This window comes from Callithrix jacchus, chromosome 21 (genome assembly GCF_049354715.1).
Source record: "Callithrix jacchus isolate 240 chromosome 21, calJac240_pri, whole genome shotgun sequence".
Lineage (NCBI taxonomy): Eukaryota > Metazoa > Chordata > Mammalia > Primates > Cebidae > Callithrix > Callithrix jacchus.
Genome location: NC_133522.1, coordinates 38,495,776 through 38,510,884, shown reverse-complemented (window position 1 = coordinate 38,510,884; position 15,109 = coordinate 38,495,776). Strand labels below are relative to the sequence as shown.

Sequence of the window (15,109 nt, the reverse complement as noted above, 5' to 3'; positions counted from 1 at the left end):
TCCTTAGCATGGCCTTGCTGCAAATGCATTGTTGCTGGGTCCAGAGAGTTTAATTTATCTCAACTCATTTTTATGTTTTTCTCATTTTTTAAGTAATACGTTTTTCTCAATTTCAAATAATAAAATACATCCCTTTTCCTTTGTCCTCATCCTGGAAGAACTATCAACGAGATGAGAATAGTTACTAAGTCAGAGAGGGTTGAGGCTGGTGAAAGAATTGGTAGTCATTGCCAGCATTTTTTCTGGGTCCTTAATAAAATATCTTCTAGAACGTTTTGGAGAACATAATGTTAAATCATAAAGGGAAGATCAGGATGTCACAGATAGTTACCCTGGGCCTAAACCCAGGATGCTGCATCACTTGTGCAAAGAGGAGGAGGGAACGTGATCAAGCAAAATTAAGCATTGTCCAAGTGCTTCTCATAATCTGAGCTGATTTATTTTCAGTGACTTAGATCTTATATGGAAGTGATAGATGGAAACGTATGTTGGCATTTTTACATGCCACATTTCCTGGAAGACTTAAGAATGCTGTGCCTCTGGGACTCTGTGCCTCTCCCTCCGTTCCCCGTCCTGAGGCTCCCCTGCATAGTTGAGGGTCATTCTTACTGAGAACTGACTTGCATGCTGGGCGGGACACGGTTGCTTCATGCGGCTGCTTGGTTCATGCTGCTCAAAGATGAGGCAGCTCGGCACAGAGTGTCAGAACCTTCTGCAGGGTCCTGTCCATCAGTGGCAGGTCCAGGATGCGACCCAGGCGGTGCCATCCAGAGCCCTGCCAGCCACCATTGCACTGAGATGTGAGGTCACTGCCACCGATCCCAGGGCGGTGACAAGCTGGACACTGTTGATTGGTTTTCACTCCAGCTGAACTGGGCTCAAGGGATCTTGATAATTTCATTGGAAAGTGAAAGAGCTGGTGTGAATTTATATCCTGTGCCCCACCTTATCCTTAGAAGACACATCTGCTGGCTTTGCCTGAGCTAACCAGCACTTCACCATGTTCTGTGTTGTCCTCATTGCCAAGGCTGCAGTGAGACACATGGGCTCAGCAGAGTTTGGGTTGGGGATCTGGAGCTCCACATACTTGTTAAGACGTGTTTACAGCCCAAAAGCCTTTTGAGGAGGATAAGTTATGCATAAGCAATCCATTCTATCAGCACTGGCATCCTGATGAAAGTAACAAGGATGTCTTTTGATGGACTCAGATAGCCCTGGGGTCCCTCCCTCCCCACCATCTACCAGACAGCACAGCACGTGCCTTGGTTCCCAGTAAACAGCCAGGTACCTTCTCTGTGCCTCAGTTTCCACATATGTAAAGTAGGGTTACAACAGTACCCACCTCACAGGGTGGGTATTGTGAGTCAGTGTAAGCTGGGCCCCTGGGATGGCACCGGCAGAGGAGCAGGGCTGCCTGTGCTTACTCTTGCTACTCTTCCTGTCAAGTTGTGGTTAAAATGTGATGAGGTAAGGACCTGGCAGCATACTGTGTGTTCAGCAAGTGATGTCTCCTTTATGTTTTGTTTTTTGTTTCTGGAGATGAAATCTCCCTCTGTTGCTCAGTCTGGAGTGCAGTGGCATCATCTGGGCTCACTGCAACCTGCGCCTCCTGGGTTCAAGTGATTCTCCTGCCTCAGCTTCCCAAGTAGCTGGGACTGCAGGCATGCGCCACCATGCCTGGCTAATTTTTGTATTTTTGGTAGAGGCAGGATTTCGTCATGTTGGCCAGGCTGGTCTTGAACTTCTGACCTCAGATGATCCACCTGCTTTGGCCTCCCAAAGTACTGAGATTGCAGGTGTGAGCCACCATGCCTGGCCCCGTGTTATGTTTCTAATATATAACCATGCATTCAAATACTATGTGTAATTATATATATTAAAAATACATCATATTGTTTAAACTCTAGGAAGGCCCAGATGCGGAAATTATTGGAGGTGAACGATCAGTATTTTACTTACTAATGAAAATGTTTGTGACCAGTAGTCATTTACAGCTGAAGTCCTCAACCAAGCTTCTAATCATGAAGGTGAGCATTTTCTCCAAGTTTCTAGCTCTGAAAAGCATTTTGTGTAGACTTTCATTATGGTAAGTGCTTAGTCAACAGTTGTTGAATTCAGGAGGTATTGGGATTGTTTTTAGTTTTAAAGTAGAAGGTTTTATGGCAGTTTAATTTATTGTCTTACACTTAACTACATTCCTGAGAGGCAGTCTGGTGAATTGGAAAAATTTTTTTTATTGGGGGGTAGGTCATTTCTAGCTTGAAGGCTCAACAAATACTGATGCCGGCCTCCCGGGGAGGTTTATTAGGCGGTGCCTCTTCCAGTCTCCAGCCTTCTCCGGGACTTTCAGCCTTTTTGCCGGAATCCCTCACCCAGAGCCTATGGGTTGTCAAAGCAAGTGGAAGAGAATAGGAATTTATTTCCTTCTCTTTTTTGTCCTTGAGACTCCTGTTTCCAGAGCTGTCAGGTCTTGTGATAGCAGTAGGACATCTCGACCGCATTTCTGCTGTGCAGCAAACGTCTTGGGGGTGCACTATGTTTAGGGTACAGAGGTTGACCTTTCACTTTCATTGAAGTGCTGATAAGCTTGCTGCACTCACAGCCTCTCCTGAGCCGCTTACAGAATGTGGCTAAGTCTTGACCTCTATCGGTTGCCATTTCCTTCCAGGTATGCAGCTGTGAACCTGACCCCAGCCACATTTCATGGTCACTGACTGCAAATAGGTGAGATTGGCACGGTCAGGCCTTCCTCCAGCCTATGCTGTTGCAGGGCTCTGTGCTGTGAGGACTCGTAGACCCTGAGTTTTTGCTGTCAGATCATTTAGGGAAATCATTTCATCACTTCTGCTCATTCAAGTCCTGCCTCATACCAGCTTCTGTTCTGCTGGAAATAGTGGATGCTTCTTCCTCAGGTCTGAGTCTCGAGGTCCATGTTGAAGTGATAGGATGTGACTGGCTCGTAATCTTGGAGAATTTCATACAGGCTGAGGGTTGAGTAGCTATGAAGAGTCAAGTTTTATGCATTTAACTGAGTCTTTGTGAAAATCCAGAGGTCTTTGGCTCCTAAGTAGTTCCCTTCTTTTTATTTAGGAAATGAGGATAAAGGATATGCAGCCACGAGAGAAGGGATTATATTGTCTTGTTTGTTTGAGACAGGCTCTTGCCCTGTTAGCCAGGCTGGAGTGCACTGGTACAATCACGGTTCACTGCCATCTTGACCTTCTGGGCCCAAGTGATCCTCCCACCTCAGCCTCCTGAGTAGCTAGGACCACATGTGCGCACCACCACTAACCTGGCTAGTTTTTTAATTACTATTTTTTGCATAGACAGAGTCTCAACTATGTCGCCCCTGCTGATCTCAAGCTCCTGGGTTCAAGCGATTCTCACACCTCAACTTCCTGAAGTGCTGAGATTACAGGCATGAGCCACTGCACCTGGCCAGATTATATTGTCTTTGAGAGAGAATAGAATGATTTATTTTCCTTGTTTCCCTCAACAATGGGGATGTTATTTTGAAAGACTAACTTCCAGAGAAAAATGGGATGAAACTTTCACCCCCCGCGTGCTTCCTGGGCATGTTGTGCGGGAGCACAATGAAACCACTTGAACTCCTACAGAAAGTGGGTTCTGTAGGCTGGGTGTGGTGGCTCATGCCTGTAATCCCAGCACTTTGGGAGGCCAGGGTGGGCAGATCACTTGAAGCTAGGAGTTTGATACCAACCTGGTCAACTTGGTGAGACTTTGTCTCTACTAAAAAATTACAAAAATTAGCCAAACTTGTTGGCACATGCCTATAATCTCAGCTACTCAAGAGGCTGAGGCAGGAGAATCGCTTGAACCCAGGAGGCACAGATTGCAGTGAGCTGAGATCGTGCCGTGCACTCCAGCCCGGGTGACAGAGTGAGGCCCTATCTCAAAAACAAAAAGAAAGCAATTGGATTCTGTTCTGACTTTTTCACCGGTGCCTGCTTCCTGGCAGATTCTGCGGGACACAGGGGTGTTTGAGCACACCTGGAAGGAGCTGGAGCTCTGGCTGGAGCATTTAGAGAACACCGTGGAAGAAAACAGAGAGACTGTGATTCAGTTTCTGGAACGCGTAAGCACATATTCCCCACATAAAGGAGCATGCTCAGAGAAAATTATACTACTCCTTAGCATAATCAGGGCATTTTTGATGCACCAGCGCCAAAAGGCTTCTTGTCCTGAGATTTCAGAATCTGTGAGATAGGGATCCATTACAGCATGCTGTTTCTTTTCCTTTTGGGAGTTCGTTTCTGTGTAGGGGAATGGGAGAATACCGAAAGCGGTATTAAAAGCAGTGCTGTACGAAAAGGAGATATTTTTTTAAATTCCACAACAAAAAGCATAGATCCAACTTCATAGTGAAACTATTCTGATTAAGGATTGAACATATTATCACTTCTCTTGATTTTGACCAGTGACATTTTCTGGCTTTTTCATTTCACCTGTGACCATCTGAGTGTTTTCCACTTGACTCTTTAATGCCCAGATTTTGTTGACCTTGGTGGCGAATCCCTATTCATACACAGACAAAGCATCTGACTTTGTCCAAGAAGCGAGCACGCTGCAGGCCACCATGACGAAGCAAGAAGCCGACGACGTGAGCATTCCCATCTCCCACATTGACGGTATGTTCCGACCTGTTCCGCGCTGCTCAGAGGTCTGAAGACCAAGCTGCAGTGACGTGTTAAGAGATAGCGAGCAAGAACTGCACTAATGCCCTGGGCCAAGTGCACACAGTCCCTTTGCAGCAAAGACCAGCGTGCTCTGCATATGAAATCTACGTGTTCATATAATGGGAAACACTTGTTGTTTTATTTGTGTAGTAGTTACTATGTGCCAGGTAGGGTTTTAAGCTCTTTATAAATCCTATCTCATGTAAATCTCATAAGCAACCCCAAGAGAGAAGGGTATTACTGTTCTCCTCATTTTATGTAGAGATAAGGCGACTGGGGCACAGAGAGGTTTAGTATAAACACTTGCTCAAGCTCCGACAGCTGCTACATAGCAAAGTCAGGATTTGAACCCTGGCACTCTGGCTCTGGCCTGTGCTTTAACCCTCACACTACTTTGCCTCTCAGATTTTGGCTTGTTTGCCTGAATATCTGGGCTAAAGTTCCTGGGCTTCCTGTGTCATGTGAGGAAACTTCAACCTATGATTTCCTCAGCTGAGTATCCTGCATTTTATCAGACAAAGATATTAAAGATTTCATAGGCAATGTCTTTGTTTAGGGTCAAACTGTATTAAATATTCCCCTGAGAGGATTTTGGCTTTTTTCTTTTTGCACATACTCTGTTCCCTCCTCCCTGTGAGCATTTGCAGTGAAACCCTTCGGTGGCTGTCACGTCAGCTGGCTTCCCCTCTTTCTGTCTCAGATGTCCTCGACATGGTGGATGTCCTGGTGGAGGGCAGCGAAGGTTTGGATGAGGAAATCGGGTTCTCTCTAAATGAAGACATGATCCTGCTCACCTTCCCATTCAGTGCTGTGGTCCCCGCAGCCCTGGAAGCCAGAAATAAGTTGCTTCTGGGGACAGGCACTGAAGCAGGTACCTGCGTACAGTCAGGATGTGCTGGCTGCATCAGGCCAGCTGGTCTCTGCAGCGTGGGAAGTGGGATTCTGGGGGCTCCGCAATCAATTGCAGAGAACCCAGGGCAACAAGGGGTCAGAACCCCCACAGTGATAGCCACCTAGCCAGCAGAGCTAGCAGTATAGGCATAGGGATCTTGGGGCTGGCTAGGCTATTGGGAAATTGGTCATTTCAGCATGAGTCTGAAATAATGTGTTTGCCTGGCTGCCTAGACAGCCTCTGTACTGTGATGTTTTTTGTCAACATTTATTCCACGTGTTGATGCAAAGGATGAGTCCTTCATACTTGTTATATTTTCCAGACAACTTAGACCCGAGGAAGTGCTCACAGATTATGATAGTGTGATTGGTCAGGAGAGCCCAGGCTTTGCTGCAGTAACAAGCCCTGACTTGTCAGTGGTTTAATAAACAAAGGTCTGTTTCTAGACCTTCCTATGGTCAAGTACAGGCCAGGTGGCTATTCTGGTTAGCTGTTCTCCAGGAATTTGTTCGGGGATCCAGGCTGCTCCCATTTTGTAGCTGTGCCATCTCAGCATGTGGCTTCCGAGATCACCATGGAAAGGGAAGACAGGGTGGACAGTCAAGCAAGGGGTGTTATGGCCTGGAAGTGACTAAACCAGGCATGTGGTCCCAGCCTACCCACAAGAGAGGCTTGTTGCCAAGGCAGAGGAAACGGATTGGCAAGCACCTAGCGAGTCCTGGTTCCAGGTGGCTTTTGCCTGGCCTCTTACTTGCCTGGGTCTTCACTCCTGGGCTTCGGGAGCGGATGTCTGACTGTGCGCTACTTGTTTAATAAAACAGATCCTAGCATAGTCTCCAGCAGTAGCACCTCCTTCCCTGTGGTTATCCATCCCCTTGTGGAGTTGCATGAATTTTTCTGGGTCTTGCATGTATATGAGAGAAGGTGGTTTTGGTAGGTCACAGAAAGGTCTGCCCAGCCAGCCTCTTCCCATGTGCATCTCGTTCCTTTGCAGCAGAAAACGTTGTGACATATCTGACAGCGGTGCTGACCGACCTCCTCCACACCCAGCGGGACCCCCTGGCTCTGTGTCTGCTGCTCCAGGCGTATGACAAGCTGGAGCCTCCATGCCCGGTGCCTTGCTGCCACCAGCTCTCTCAGTTTAACAGATACTACAGCCTTTGGATCCCGGAGCAAGCCCGAGAGGCCTTGGTGAGCTGCAGCCACAGCTGTGGTTACTGCTTTTGTGCAGGGTTCTTCCCGGGGTCACAGCTGGCTGGGCCACAGCTGTGCAGCTGGATAGCCAGACAGCAGGGTGAAGTTTCTTACCCTGAAGTCCCCTGCATAAGAGAGGAAGCTAAGTAGTATCCCTGGTGCTCAGATTACATAGCTGAACACATAAGACTCGGTGATGTAGCCAAGTGAAATTTCCCACTGGCTGTCTGATAATGGTAGTTGGTTAATTCCTCTCTCAGCCTGGGGCAGGAGCCTTGCCTTTTCCTTTTTTCCTTACCTTGTTGTCTGTGCGCACTTGTCTCCTGGCTCTCCTCTGCGAACCTCAGCGTGGCCCTAGAGAGACTGCTCAGCTGTCACACCTGGCCCCTCAAGGGCTCCATCAGTGTCTATTCCACTAAAGGTGGGGAAGGAAAGGAACAAAATCGATTTTCTTGTAATGGGATTCTGGCTCCAATGCAGAGTATTTACAGTGGTGTGTGGTGCAAGAAATGAACTTCATGGTATGCATTTTTATGTGTGCATTTTGTTTTAGCTACATTCGAAAAAGCAGACAGCTTAGGCCCTCCTTGTCTTGTGATATTGGTAGCAATAGCCAACAATGATCGCATGCTTTCTGTGTATTTTTGGAGGCATGCCAGGTCCTATACTAAGTGTACTACATGTATTTTTGGCTGTTTTTGTTTTTTTTTTTTGAGACAGAGTTTTGCTCTTGTTACCCAGGCTGGAGTGCAATGGCACGATCTTCGCTCACCGCAACCTCTGCCTCCTGGGTTCAGGCAATTCTCCTGCCTCAGCCTCCCGAGTAGCTGGGATTACAGGCACGTGCCACCATGCCAAGCTAATTTTGTGTGTGTGTGTGTGTTTTAGTAGAGACGGGGTTTCACCTATGTTGACCAGGATGGTCTCCATCTGTTGACCTCGTGATCCACCCGCCTCAGCCTCCCAAAGTGCTGGGATTACAGGCTTGAGCCACCGCGCCCGGCCAGCTGTTTAATCCTCACTGCAACGCTAAGAAGTTGGTCCACATTTTTAATACACAGGGAAACTGAGGCACAGAGTAGTTCCAACACCATTCAGTGGTGGATTCAGGATTTGGCCCAGGCAGTTTGGCTCCAGAGCCGTCACAATAAGGTTGTTGCCACCTTCCTCCCCACATAGGCCACAGTGGTAGCCAGATACCAGCTTATGTGGGGGTGTTCAGAGTTCCGTTCTGCCCCTCGTGATTGCTCGGAGTGGGTGTGTCCTTCTGTGGAGTAAGACTCAGCAGTGGTTCTCATCCTCTGGGGTATGCTGGAATTTCCCAGAGGGCCCATTCAAACTGGACTGCTAGGTTCCAGCCACACAGTGTCTGAGCCTGCAGGTCTGGGTGGAGCCCGAGAATTTGTGTTTCTCACATATTCCCCTGATGCTGCTGTAGGCCTAGGGAGCACTCTTGACAACCACCAAGTTTCAGGGCATGTTACAGCCTTGGGTATTATTAGCCTACAGAAGTCAAGTGGAGTTATAGCAACATAAGCCACATGGAGTAAATAAAGAAGGCAGCTTGGTAGTGATGTTAGAAGAAATGAATAACTTCAGTTTGAGGCAGAGGGCTCCTGAAATTTCGCTGTGTTCTGCCTATCTTCTGTTCTTCTAACAAGATATTTGGCCCACGGCTCCCGGGAAGGTCTTCCGAAGGCAGGCCACTCACAGAGCGGGCTCCTTGTGGGCGGGTTGCCCCTTGCTACTTGCTTTACTGAAGTAGAATGCCCATGGGCCCTATTTGTTAGTCCTAGCCCGGCCTGTGCTTCTTTGTGAAACGTCCCTTTGTTGTGTGTTACCCTTGCCTATGACCGTTTTCATCTGTGGTGATGTGTTCTTCCCGGCCTTTCGCTGTCTCCCTCAGCTGCTGCAGCCACAGGGTAGCCCCCCACCTGCTGCCCTTCCCTCAGCCTCCTCCTTCACAGCCCTGCTGCAGACAGCCTATGAGAGCCGGACGCTCCGGGACGAGCACATCCAGGCGCAGCTGCAGGCCACCGTGCCATGCCTCCCCATGCAGCAGGTCCTGCGTGCGGCCAAGCAGGTGCTGCTCTACCTGCGGAGCACCGTGGAGAACTTCAGCCAGGTCAGCGTTGCCCCATCCTCCACGTCCTGCAGAGCCCTGCCACCAGGGCTTGGCCTTCTCTGAGTCAGGTCCCGGCTCGGCATACTCTTGCTCCCTGGAGCCCACTGCAGACGCAGTTTAGTGCTGTTCTGCCCGGACCTCAGCTGCAGCCTCTACGTGTCCCTCGGCAGCTGCAGATGGGAGCCAGGTGCAGCCAGACTTTATTTTCAGGGAGGCTCTGGTCAAGACAGGTCCTTCCTACAGTAGACTGGGTTGGTGGCACTGCCAGGCCTTCTTTTCTTCTTTTTGTCGCCAAGCCTGGAGTGTACTGGTGCGTCATAGCTCACTGCAGCCTCGACCTCAGTGGACTCAAGCCACCCTCCCACCTCAGCCTCCCGAGTAGCTGGGACTATGGGCATGCGCCACCATGCCCACCTAAGTTTTGTGATTTTGTAGAGATGGGGTCTCGCCTGTTGCCCGGACTGGTCTCGAACTCCTGGGCTCAAAGCGATCTGCCTGCCTCAGCCTCCCGCAGTGCTGGGATTGCAGGTGTGAGCCACTGTGTCCCGCCCAGCCCTCCCTCTTTCTTAAGTTTGTTAGTTCAGTAGCTGGCTCTTGAATTCCTGCTCCTGATGTGGTTGGAGGGCTTTTTGTTTAAGTTTTGAGGTGGGCATGTCCCTTTCAGTTTAATCAAAACAACCTTTGTGTTTCACCAAAGCTTAGGAAGACACATCTCTTATTTGAGAAATGGCATTGCATTGACAGTGTCTCACACACTCTGTGTGAGGAGTTGCCCTCTCAGCCTGCCTCCCGAGTCTCCTGCTCCAAATACTCGGGCCCTAGAAGCCACTGCCTAGTGGCTGTGAGCCCTTCTCTTCCCTGCTGAGGCTTGTGCTCTCGTTCTCACAGCTGGGCAGAAGCACGGGCCTGACCCTCTTGCAGCTCTTCCTGGATCTCCTCAGGCGCCTGGTTGTCCACTGCGAGCAGCTGAATGCCCAGAACCAGCAGAGATGTGAAGCTGCCCGGGCGGAAGCTGACCTCTTCCTGGACATGGAGTCTGTGGCCTCGCTGGAGTTGGCCAATGACCAGGTACTGCCGTCCTCCTCCACGGGTCGCCTGTTAGCCTTTTCTCAGCGTCATGGGTAGTGACTTTCTCTCCACTTCTGATTCAAAACATGCATCCATTGTGGAAAAATAGGGAAATGCAGAAACTCCAGCAGAGATCATAAAAACTTCTAGCTCTGCCCAGTGTGCGGTTTAATTTGGGCATTTCTCTTTCCAGTTTCTTCTCTGTGCAGACAGCTTCTCCCTGCAGACAGCTTTCTCTCATGCTGCATGAGGTGAGCCTGCTGAGAAACTGAGTAGCTACGGCCCGCATTGAGTGGAAGATGGGCAGCGGGTACTGCTTTCCACAGGAAATACGCAGGAGATAGACTGCTAAGAAGCAGCGGCCTTTCTCTCCTGTTAGGAGTCTTGGGGAGCAGGCTGTTTAATTGGGACCAGGATAACTATTTCTCCCACAGTTTGCTGTGTAACTTGTTTTACTGGGTTCCGGCGGCAGACCTGTTTTTTGTTTCACAATCTAATTGAAATACTCACTTTCTTCCTTCGATCTCCGAGTTGCCTTTCTGGGAGGTATTTGCTTGGGTGGGACCACCTATTAGCCAGTCACCATGGGGTAAAGCATTATGTACTCGTGCTTAATATGTAATCGTGCTTTGCTGTTTTTAACTGGCAGAGCTTGAGTGGAGACTGTGATAGGCTCCTCTTTCCTTCCCTTAAGAATAAATAAGGAAAGAAAATTCCTTCCTGTCTCTGGGAACTGGTGGAGTGTCATTGGTGAAGAATTGGTTCAGCAGGGCTGTGAGGAACGACTGAATGAAATTATTCTCTAATCCAGCAAGGGTTCTTAGCTGTGTTCTGTTCAGTGTTTACTCAGTTGGCCAGGTCAGAACTAGTTTTGGGGTTTTGTGGGGTCACTCGAGACCCAGCTCCTGCTGACCATGGAGACAGGATTGCTTTTAATTCAGAATCACAGACACACAGTGGCTTAATGTCACCCCACTTTCCCTGGACACACAGTCTCATCTAAACTGATATCACCCTACCCCAGCTGTAAGTAGACACACCCTTGTCCCTCAACCGGATTTATTTAGGAGGGCAAGGCCACCAAGGAGAAGCCAGCAGCCGATTGATCTTATGCACATGGTAGTGTTTCTTCACCGGCCGCTCCCAACACCAAGTGACCACAGAGAGCACTTTTCCCATGCTGGACATTCACCCAGGCTGGGTCCTTCAGACATGCACAGGCGAGTGTAGGTGGGCACTAGCCAGGTCACAGTCCAGTCCTTCCGGGTCAGGTGGAGTGCCATCAGATCGGTATGGTACAATGGGATGACAGCTGTGGTTGGGTTTGGCTGGGATGCCATGGGTACCCCTGAGAGGGGCATGGAAATGCAGGCTTGAGAATGGAATGGGTTAGGAAAGGGGCCTTCTGCTCTCTGTCCCACTAACAACAGTGAATACTTGTGTGTGGCAGCTGCTTTTCTTCTCTTAGCCCTGTGCCTTGTGTGACATCTTTGCCTCATCACTGCCTTTCAGACACTGGAGGAGGTGCTTATGGCCGTCCTCAGGCATCCCACCCTGGAGGGCTGGTTCCTGGCTCTGGAGCAGCAGGCCCTCCCGCCGCACACTCTCAGCCCTGTCCTCGTGAAGCTTCTGGCCACCCATTTTAGTGCAGGGGTCCTTCAGCTGCTGGTGGCAAGTGCCCCGATCCTCCGGAACATTGGGCAGCTGGGACTCCTGGCCAGGTACTCGGAAGCTGTCACCCAGAGTGTGCTGAAGGAACTTCGGAACAGGAGGGCAGGCCTGGCCACATCACCACGGAAGACCCCACTGCAGTTGGAGGCCCTGCAGGAGCTGCATCCGTACATGGGGGGTACCCAGCTCCGTGAGGTCACCCTGGCCCTGCTGAGCCTGCCTGAGGCCCACCTGGTGACTCAGCAACCCATGAAATCCTCCAAGAAAGAAAGACACCTGAATGCTCTTGGGAAGACCCTGGTACAGCTGCTGACCTGCAGCCCCCAGGATCAGCTGCAGAGTGGTGAGCTCCTGTGGTCCTCTGAGTACGTGAGAGGCCTGGGGGCTCTGCTGCCCACACTGGCGGTGGACGAGCTGGACACCGTGCTCCTCCACACTCTGCAAAGAGACCCTGTGCTGGCCCCCACAGTCAGGGCTGGTCTGCTTGACTACTGCCTGGCCCGGCGCACGCAGGCGGCCCTCAGCATCGCCGCCCTGCTTCTCCAGCAGAGCTGCACCCACCTGCTGTGCTTTGAGCAGTGGTGCCTGCGGGCTGGCCCAGGGCTCGGCCTCCAGGGGGACCTCGATGACTTCCTCCCCCTCATCCATGTGTACCTCGAGTGCAGGATGCAGGGCCACTTCACACGCCCAGCAGGAGGTAAGGGAAAGGCTAGCTTTGGGCAGCTGGGAGTCTTCAGTTGCATGGGCTAAGAAGGTGAACTCCATGGCCATTTTTAAACCCTAGAACTTCAGGTTCTGGGATGTGGGTTTGTTTCTAATGTCTGACACAACTCTGAAAGTGGAGAAAGGTGGAGCAATTCTCCCCAATTCCCTGTCTCCCTCCAGTCTTCCTACCTTGTGGCTTGAGGTGCAGCCCCTCGTGCCCATCAGGTCTGAGTTCCCCCACATGCAGCTGGCAGGGGTGGGGTCAGTAGCTGGGGTTATTTAGGGCTGTCCTGTTCTGTTGAAGGAGTTCTTCGGTGCGAATCCATCCCATGTCCCTCCTGGGTTCCCCGCACTCTGGGGAGATGTTGGTGAGCTGAGGTTGAGTCAAGGCAGCTTGGGCTCCACTCTCTCTTCTGTCTCTAGTCACTGGGATCCAGAGCTGAGGCACTTTTTAATTACCCCAAATACAATATAATTCCATTTTGTTGAATGCGTGAATGCTTTTTATCACTGCTTTGCCTCTGTTGTGTGTAACTTCGCATCAGTGATGACAGATTTTAAACAGTGAGACAGCGCCCTGCAGCCAGGAGTCTTCTAGTCAGTGGTGCTTGACATACCTCTCCTTGGGCACGTAGTCCATTTCATATTGCATAAAGGAATACCTGGGGCTGAGTAATTCATAAAGAAAAGAAGCTTGTTTGGCCCATGCTTCTGCAGGCTGCACAGGAACCAGGGAGCTAGCATCTGCTTCCTGTGAGGGCCTCAGGCTGCTTCCACTCATGGTGGAAGACAAAGCGGAGCCAGCTCTGCAGAGATCACGTGGCCAGAGGGGAAGCAAGAGGCACAGGAGGTAGCAGGCTTTTTAGCACCTGCTAAAAAGGCTCTTAGGGAACTGATAGAGTGAGCCAGAACTCACTCACTCTACTGCAAGAACTCCACCAAGCCATTGGTGAGGGGCCTGCCTCCATGTCCCAAACACCTCCATTAGACCCCACCTCCATCACTGGGGATCACATTTCAACATGAGATTTGGAGGGGCCAAACATCCAAACCATGGCAGCTACCCTCTCTATTCCCTGGCTTTGAAGAATAAATCCCATATAAATTGAGAACCTTGGCACTAATGGCCTTATCATGAGCTTAGAAATAGGGGCTGTAGCCAGGGCCCCCTGGGTTGAAGAGTCAAGAGTGTTGACTGATGAGATGGGGAGGTCCATTGAAGGAGACAGGTGTGCCAGTTTTCATGGTGTCAGTACTCCTGCCGTGGCCAATTTCAAGCCACCAGTGTGGCATCGCCAAAGTCACAGGATCGCTAAAATATAGCAGCCAGTTCTTATGAGCTGGTCCAAGCTGGCTCCAGTCCACCATTACGTATGATGACTTCTCCTTTGTGACTGTGCCCTAGTGTCCTCTGCTGTCATTCCTGTCTTGAGGAAGACCCTGTGGAGGCAGCTACAGAACAGGCTTCTCAGCACTGACAGTCCCCCAGCATCTGGGCCGTACCAGGAGATCCTGGCACAGCTGGTCCCGTTTGCTCGAGCCAGGGATCTCAGCATCCTCATGGACTGCCTGCCCAGCTTGCTGCATACCCCAAACAGTCACAAGAGGTATGAAGGCTTGGGTTGGTTCCAGAATGTTCTCTCAGCTTCACTTTTCTCTTTTTTAAATTCATGGAGTAAGTCAGTGAAAAACAACTGCATTCCTGTTGTGCCCTGTCTGTGATCAGGCAGTTCCTATGAGAACTCTTCTTCCAGCCATCCTTTCTGGAACGTTTACATCTCCACAAGTGGATGACTGGATCAGGTTTCCTGAGAGCCATGAATCTCAGCTGGGCGTGATTTTCTCCCAGGGGATGATGGACAATGTCTGACATCCTTTATTGTCACAACTAGGATGAGAGGGTGTTGCTTCTGGCTTCTAAAGGGTAGAATCTGTCCCAAAATGTCAGTAGCACTGAGGTTGAGAAAATCCTAATTTAGACGAAATCTGGAGATACATATCCTTTTCCTGCTGTACTAATAGTATTTCCCTTGTAAAAATTCTGCTATATCTTTGGCATTCGAATAAGAGTCCAGGGAAGCCTGTTGTTCCTGTGAGTGGGTAGTGTGGGGGGTAGAACTCAGCATCTATCCCATATGCCTCTTTGTGATACTGGATGTGTAAAGTCAGAGGATCTAAGCCTGCTCTCTGTCTCTGACTCTCATCTCCTGCAACAGGTGGATCGTGGCTGACTCCATTTCATCAGCTCTGGAAGGGTCGGCAGAAGAGCTGTGTGCCTGGAGAAGGACCCTTTTGGAGTCCTGTGTGAAGTGGCTGATCATGTCTTTCAGTGGTGGCCAGCAAGATGATGACAGTACTCAAGATCAGGAGAAGCAGATGCTGCTTAGATTAAATGAGTTGTTGGTAGGTGTCTTTTCTTAGAGATCCAGATTAAATTTCTGTGGGAAAGAGTATGCTGGACTCTCAGATGCATTTCAAGCCAGGTGACATGAATATGGCCCTGTAGGAAATGAGAGGGGCTAATGTCTGGGGCAGAGTGGAAGATGCCAGGTAAGCCCAGAATTGATGAACCATCTTTTATCAGGAATGGATGTTGGATTTTGTCAAATGTTTTTTTTGCTTCTAGAGATGTTATATAATGTCTTATTTTTTTTATTAGTCTACTATTAAGATGAATTATATTAACAAATGTTTGAATGTTAAACCAACCTTGCATTCCTGGGATAAACCTGCTTGATTCTAATGTATTTTTATATA

At 49.7% G+C, this 15,109-nt stretch overlaps 1 protein-coding gene across 6 annotated transcripts in view; it reads left to right on the top strand.

Annotated features, from left to right (window-relative positions):
- URB1 (URB1 ribosome biogenesis factor) overlaps positions 1-15,109 on the top strand; it is a 77,525-nt gene that overhangs the window by 31,762 nt on the left and 30,654 nt on the right. For 5 of the 6 annotated variants that reach the window (XR_013530556.1, XM_035283317.3, XM_035283316.3 and 2 more), the window contains 10 exons: positions 1,908-2,027; positions 3,980-4,096; positions 4,511-4,649; positions 5,398-5,568; positions 6,584-6,780; positions 8,690-8,908; positions 9,797-9,976; positions 11,489-12,344; positions 13,758-13,959; positions 14,569-14,755. Coding sequence is in view for 5 of the 6 variants with exons in the window: in XM_035283317.3 (XP_035139208.3) it covers positions 1,908-2,027; positions 3,980-4,096; positions 4,511-4,649; positions 5,398-5,568; positions 6,584-6,780; positions 8,690-8,908; positions 9,797-9,976; positions 11,489-12,344; positions 13,758-13,959; positions 14,569-14,755 (2,388 nt within the window). In the remaining variant the exon portion in view is untranslated. The remainder of the gene's footprint in view (positions 1-1,907; positions 2,028-3,979; positions 4,097-4,510; positions 4,650-5,397; positions 5,569-6,583; positions 6,781-8,689; positions 8,909-9,796; positions 9,977-11,488; positions 12,345-13,757; positions 13,960-14,568; positions 14,756-15,109) is intronic. The other variant, XM_035283315.3, reaches the window with a different exon arrangement.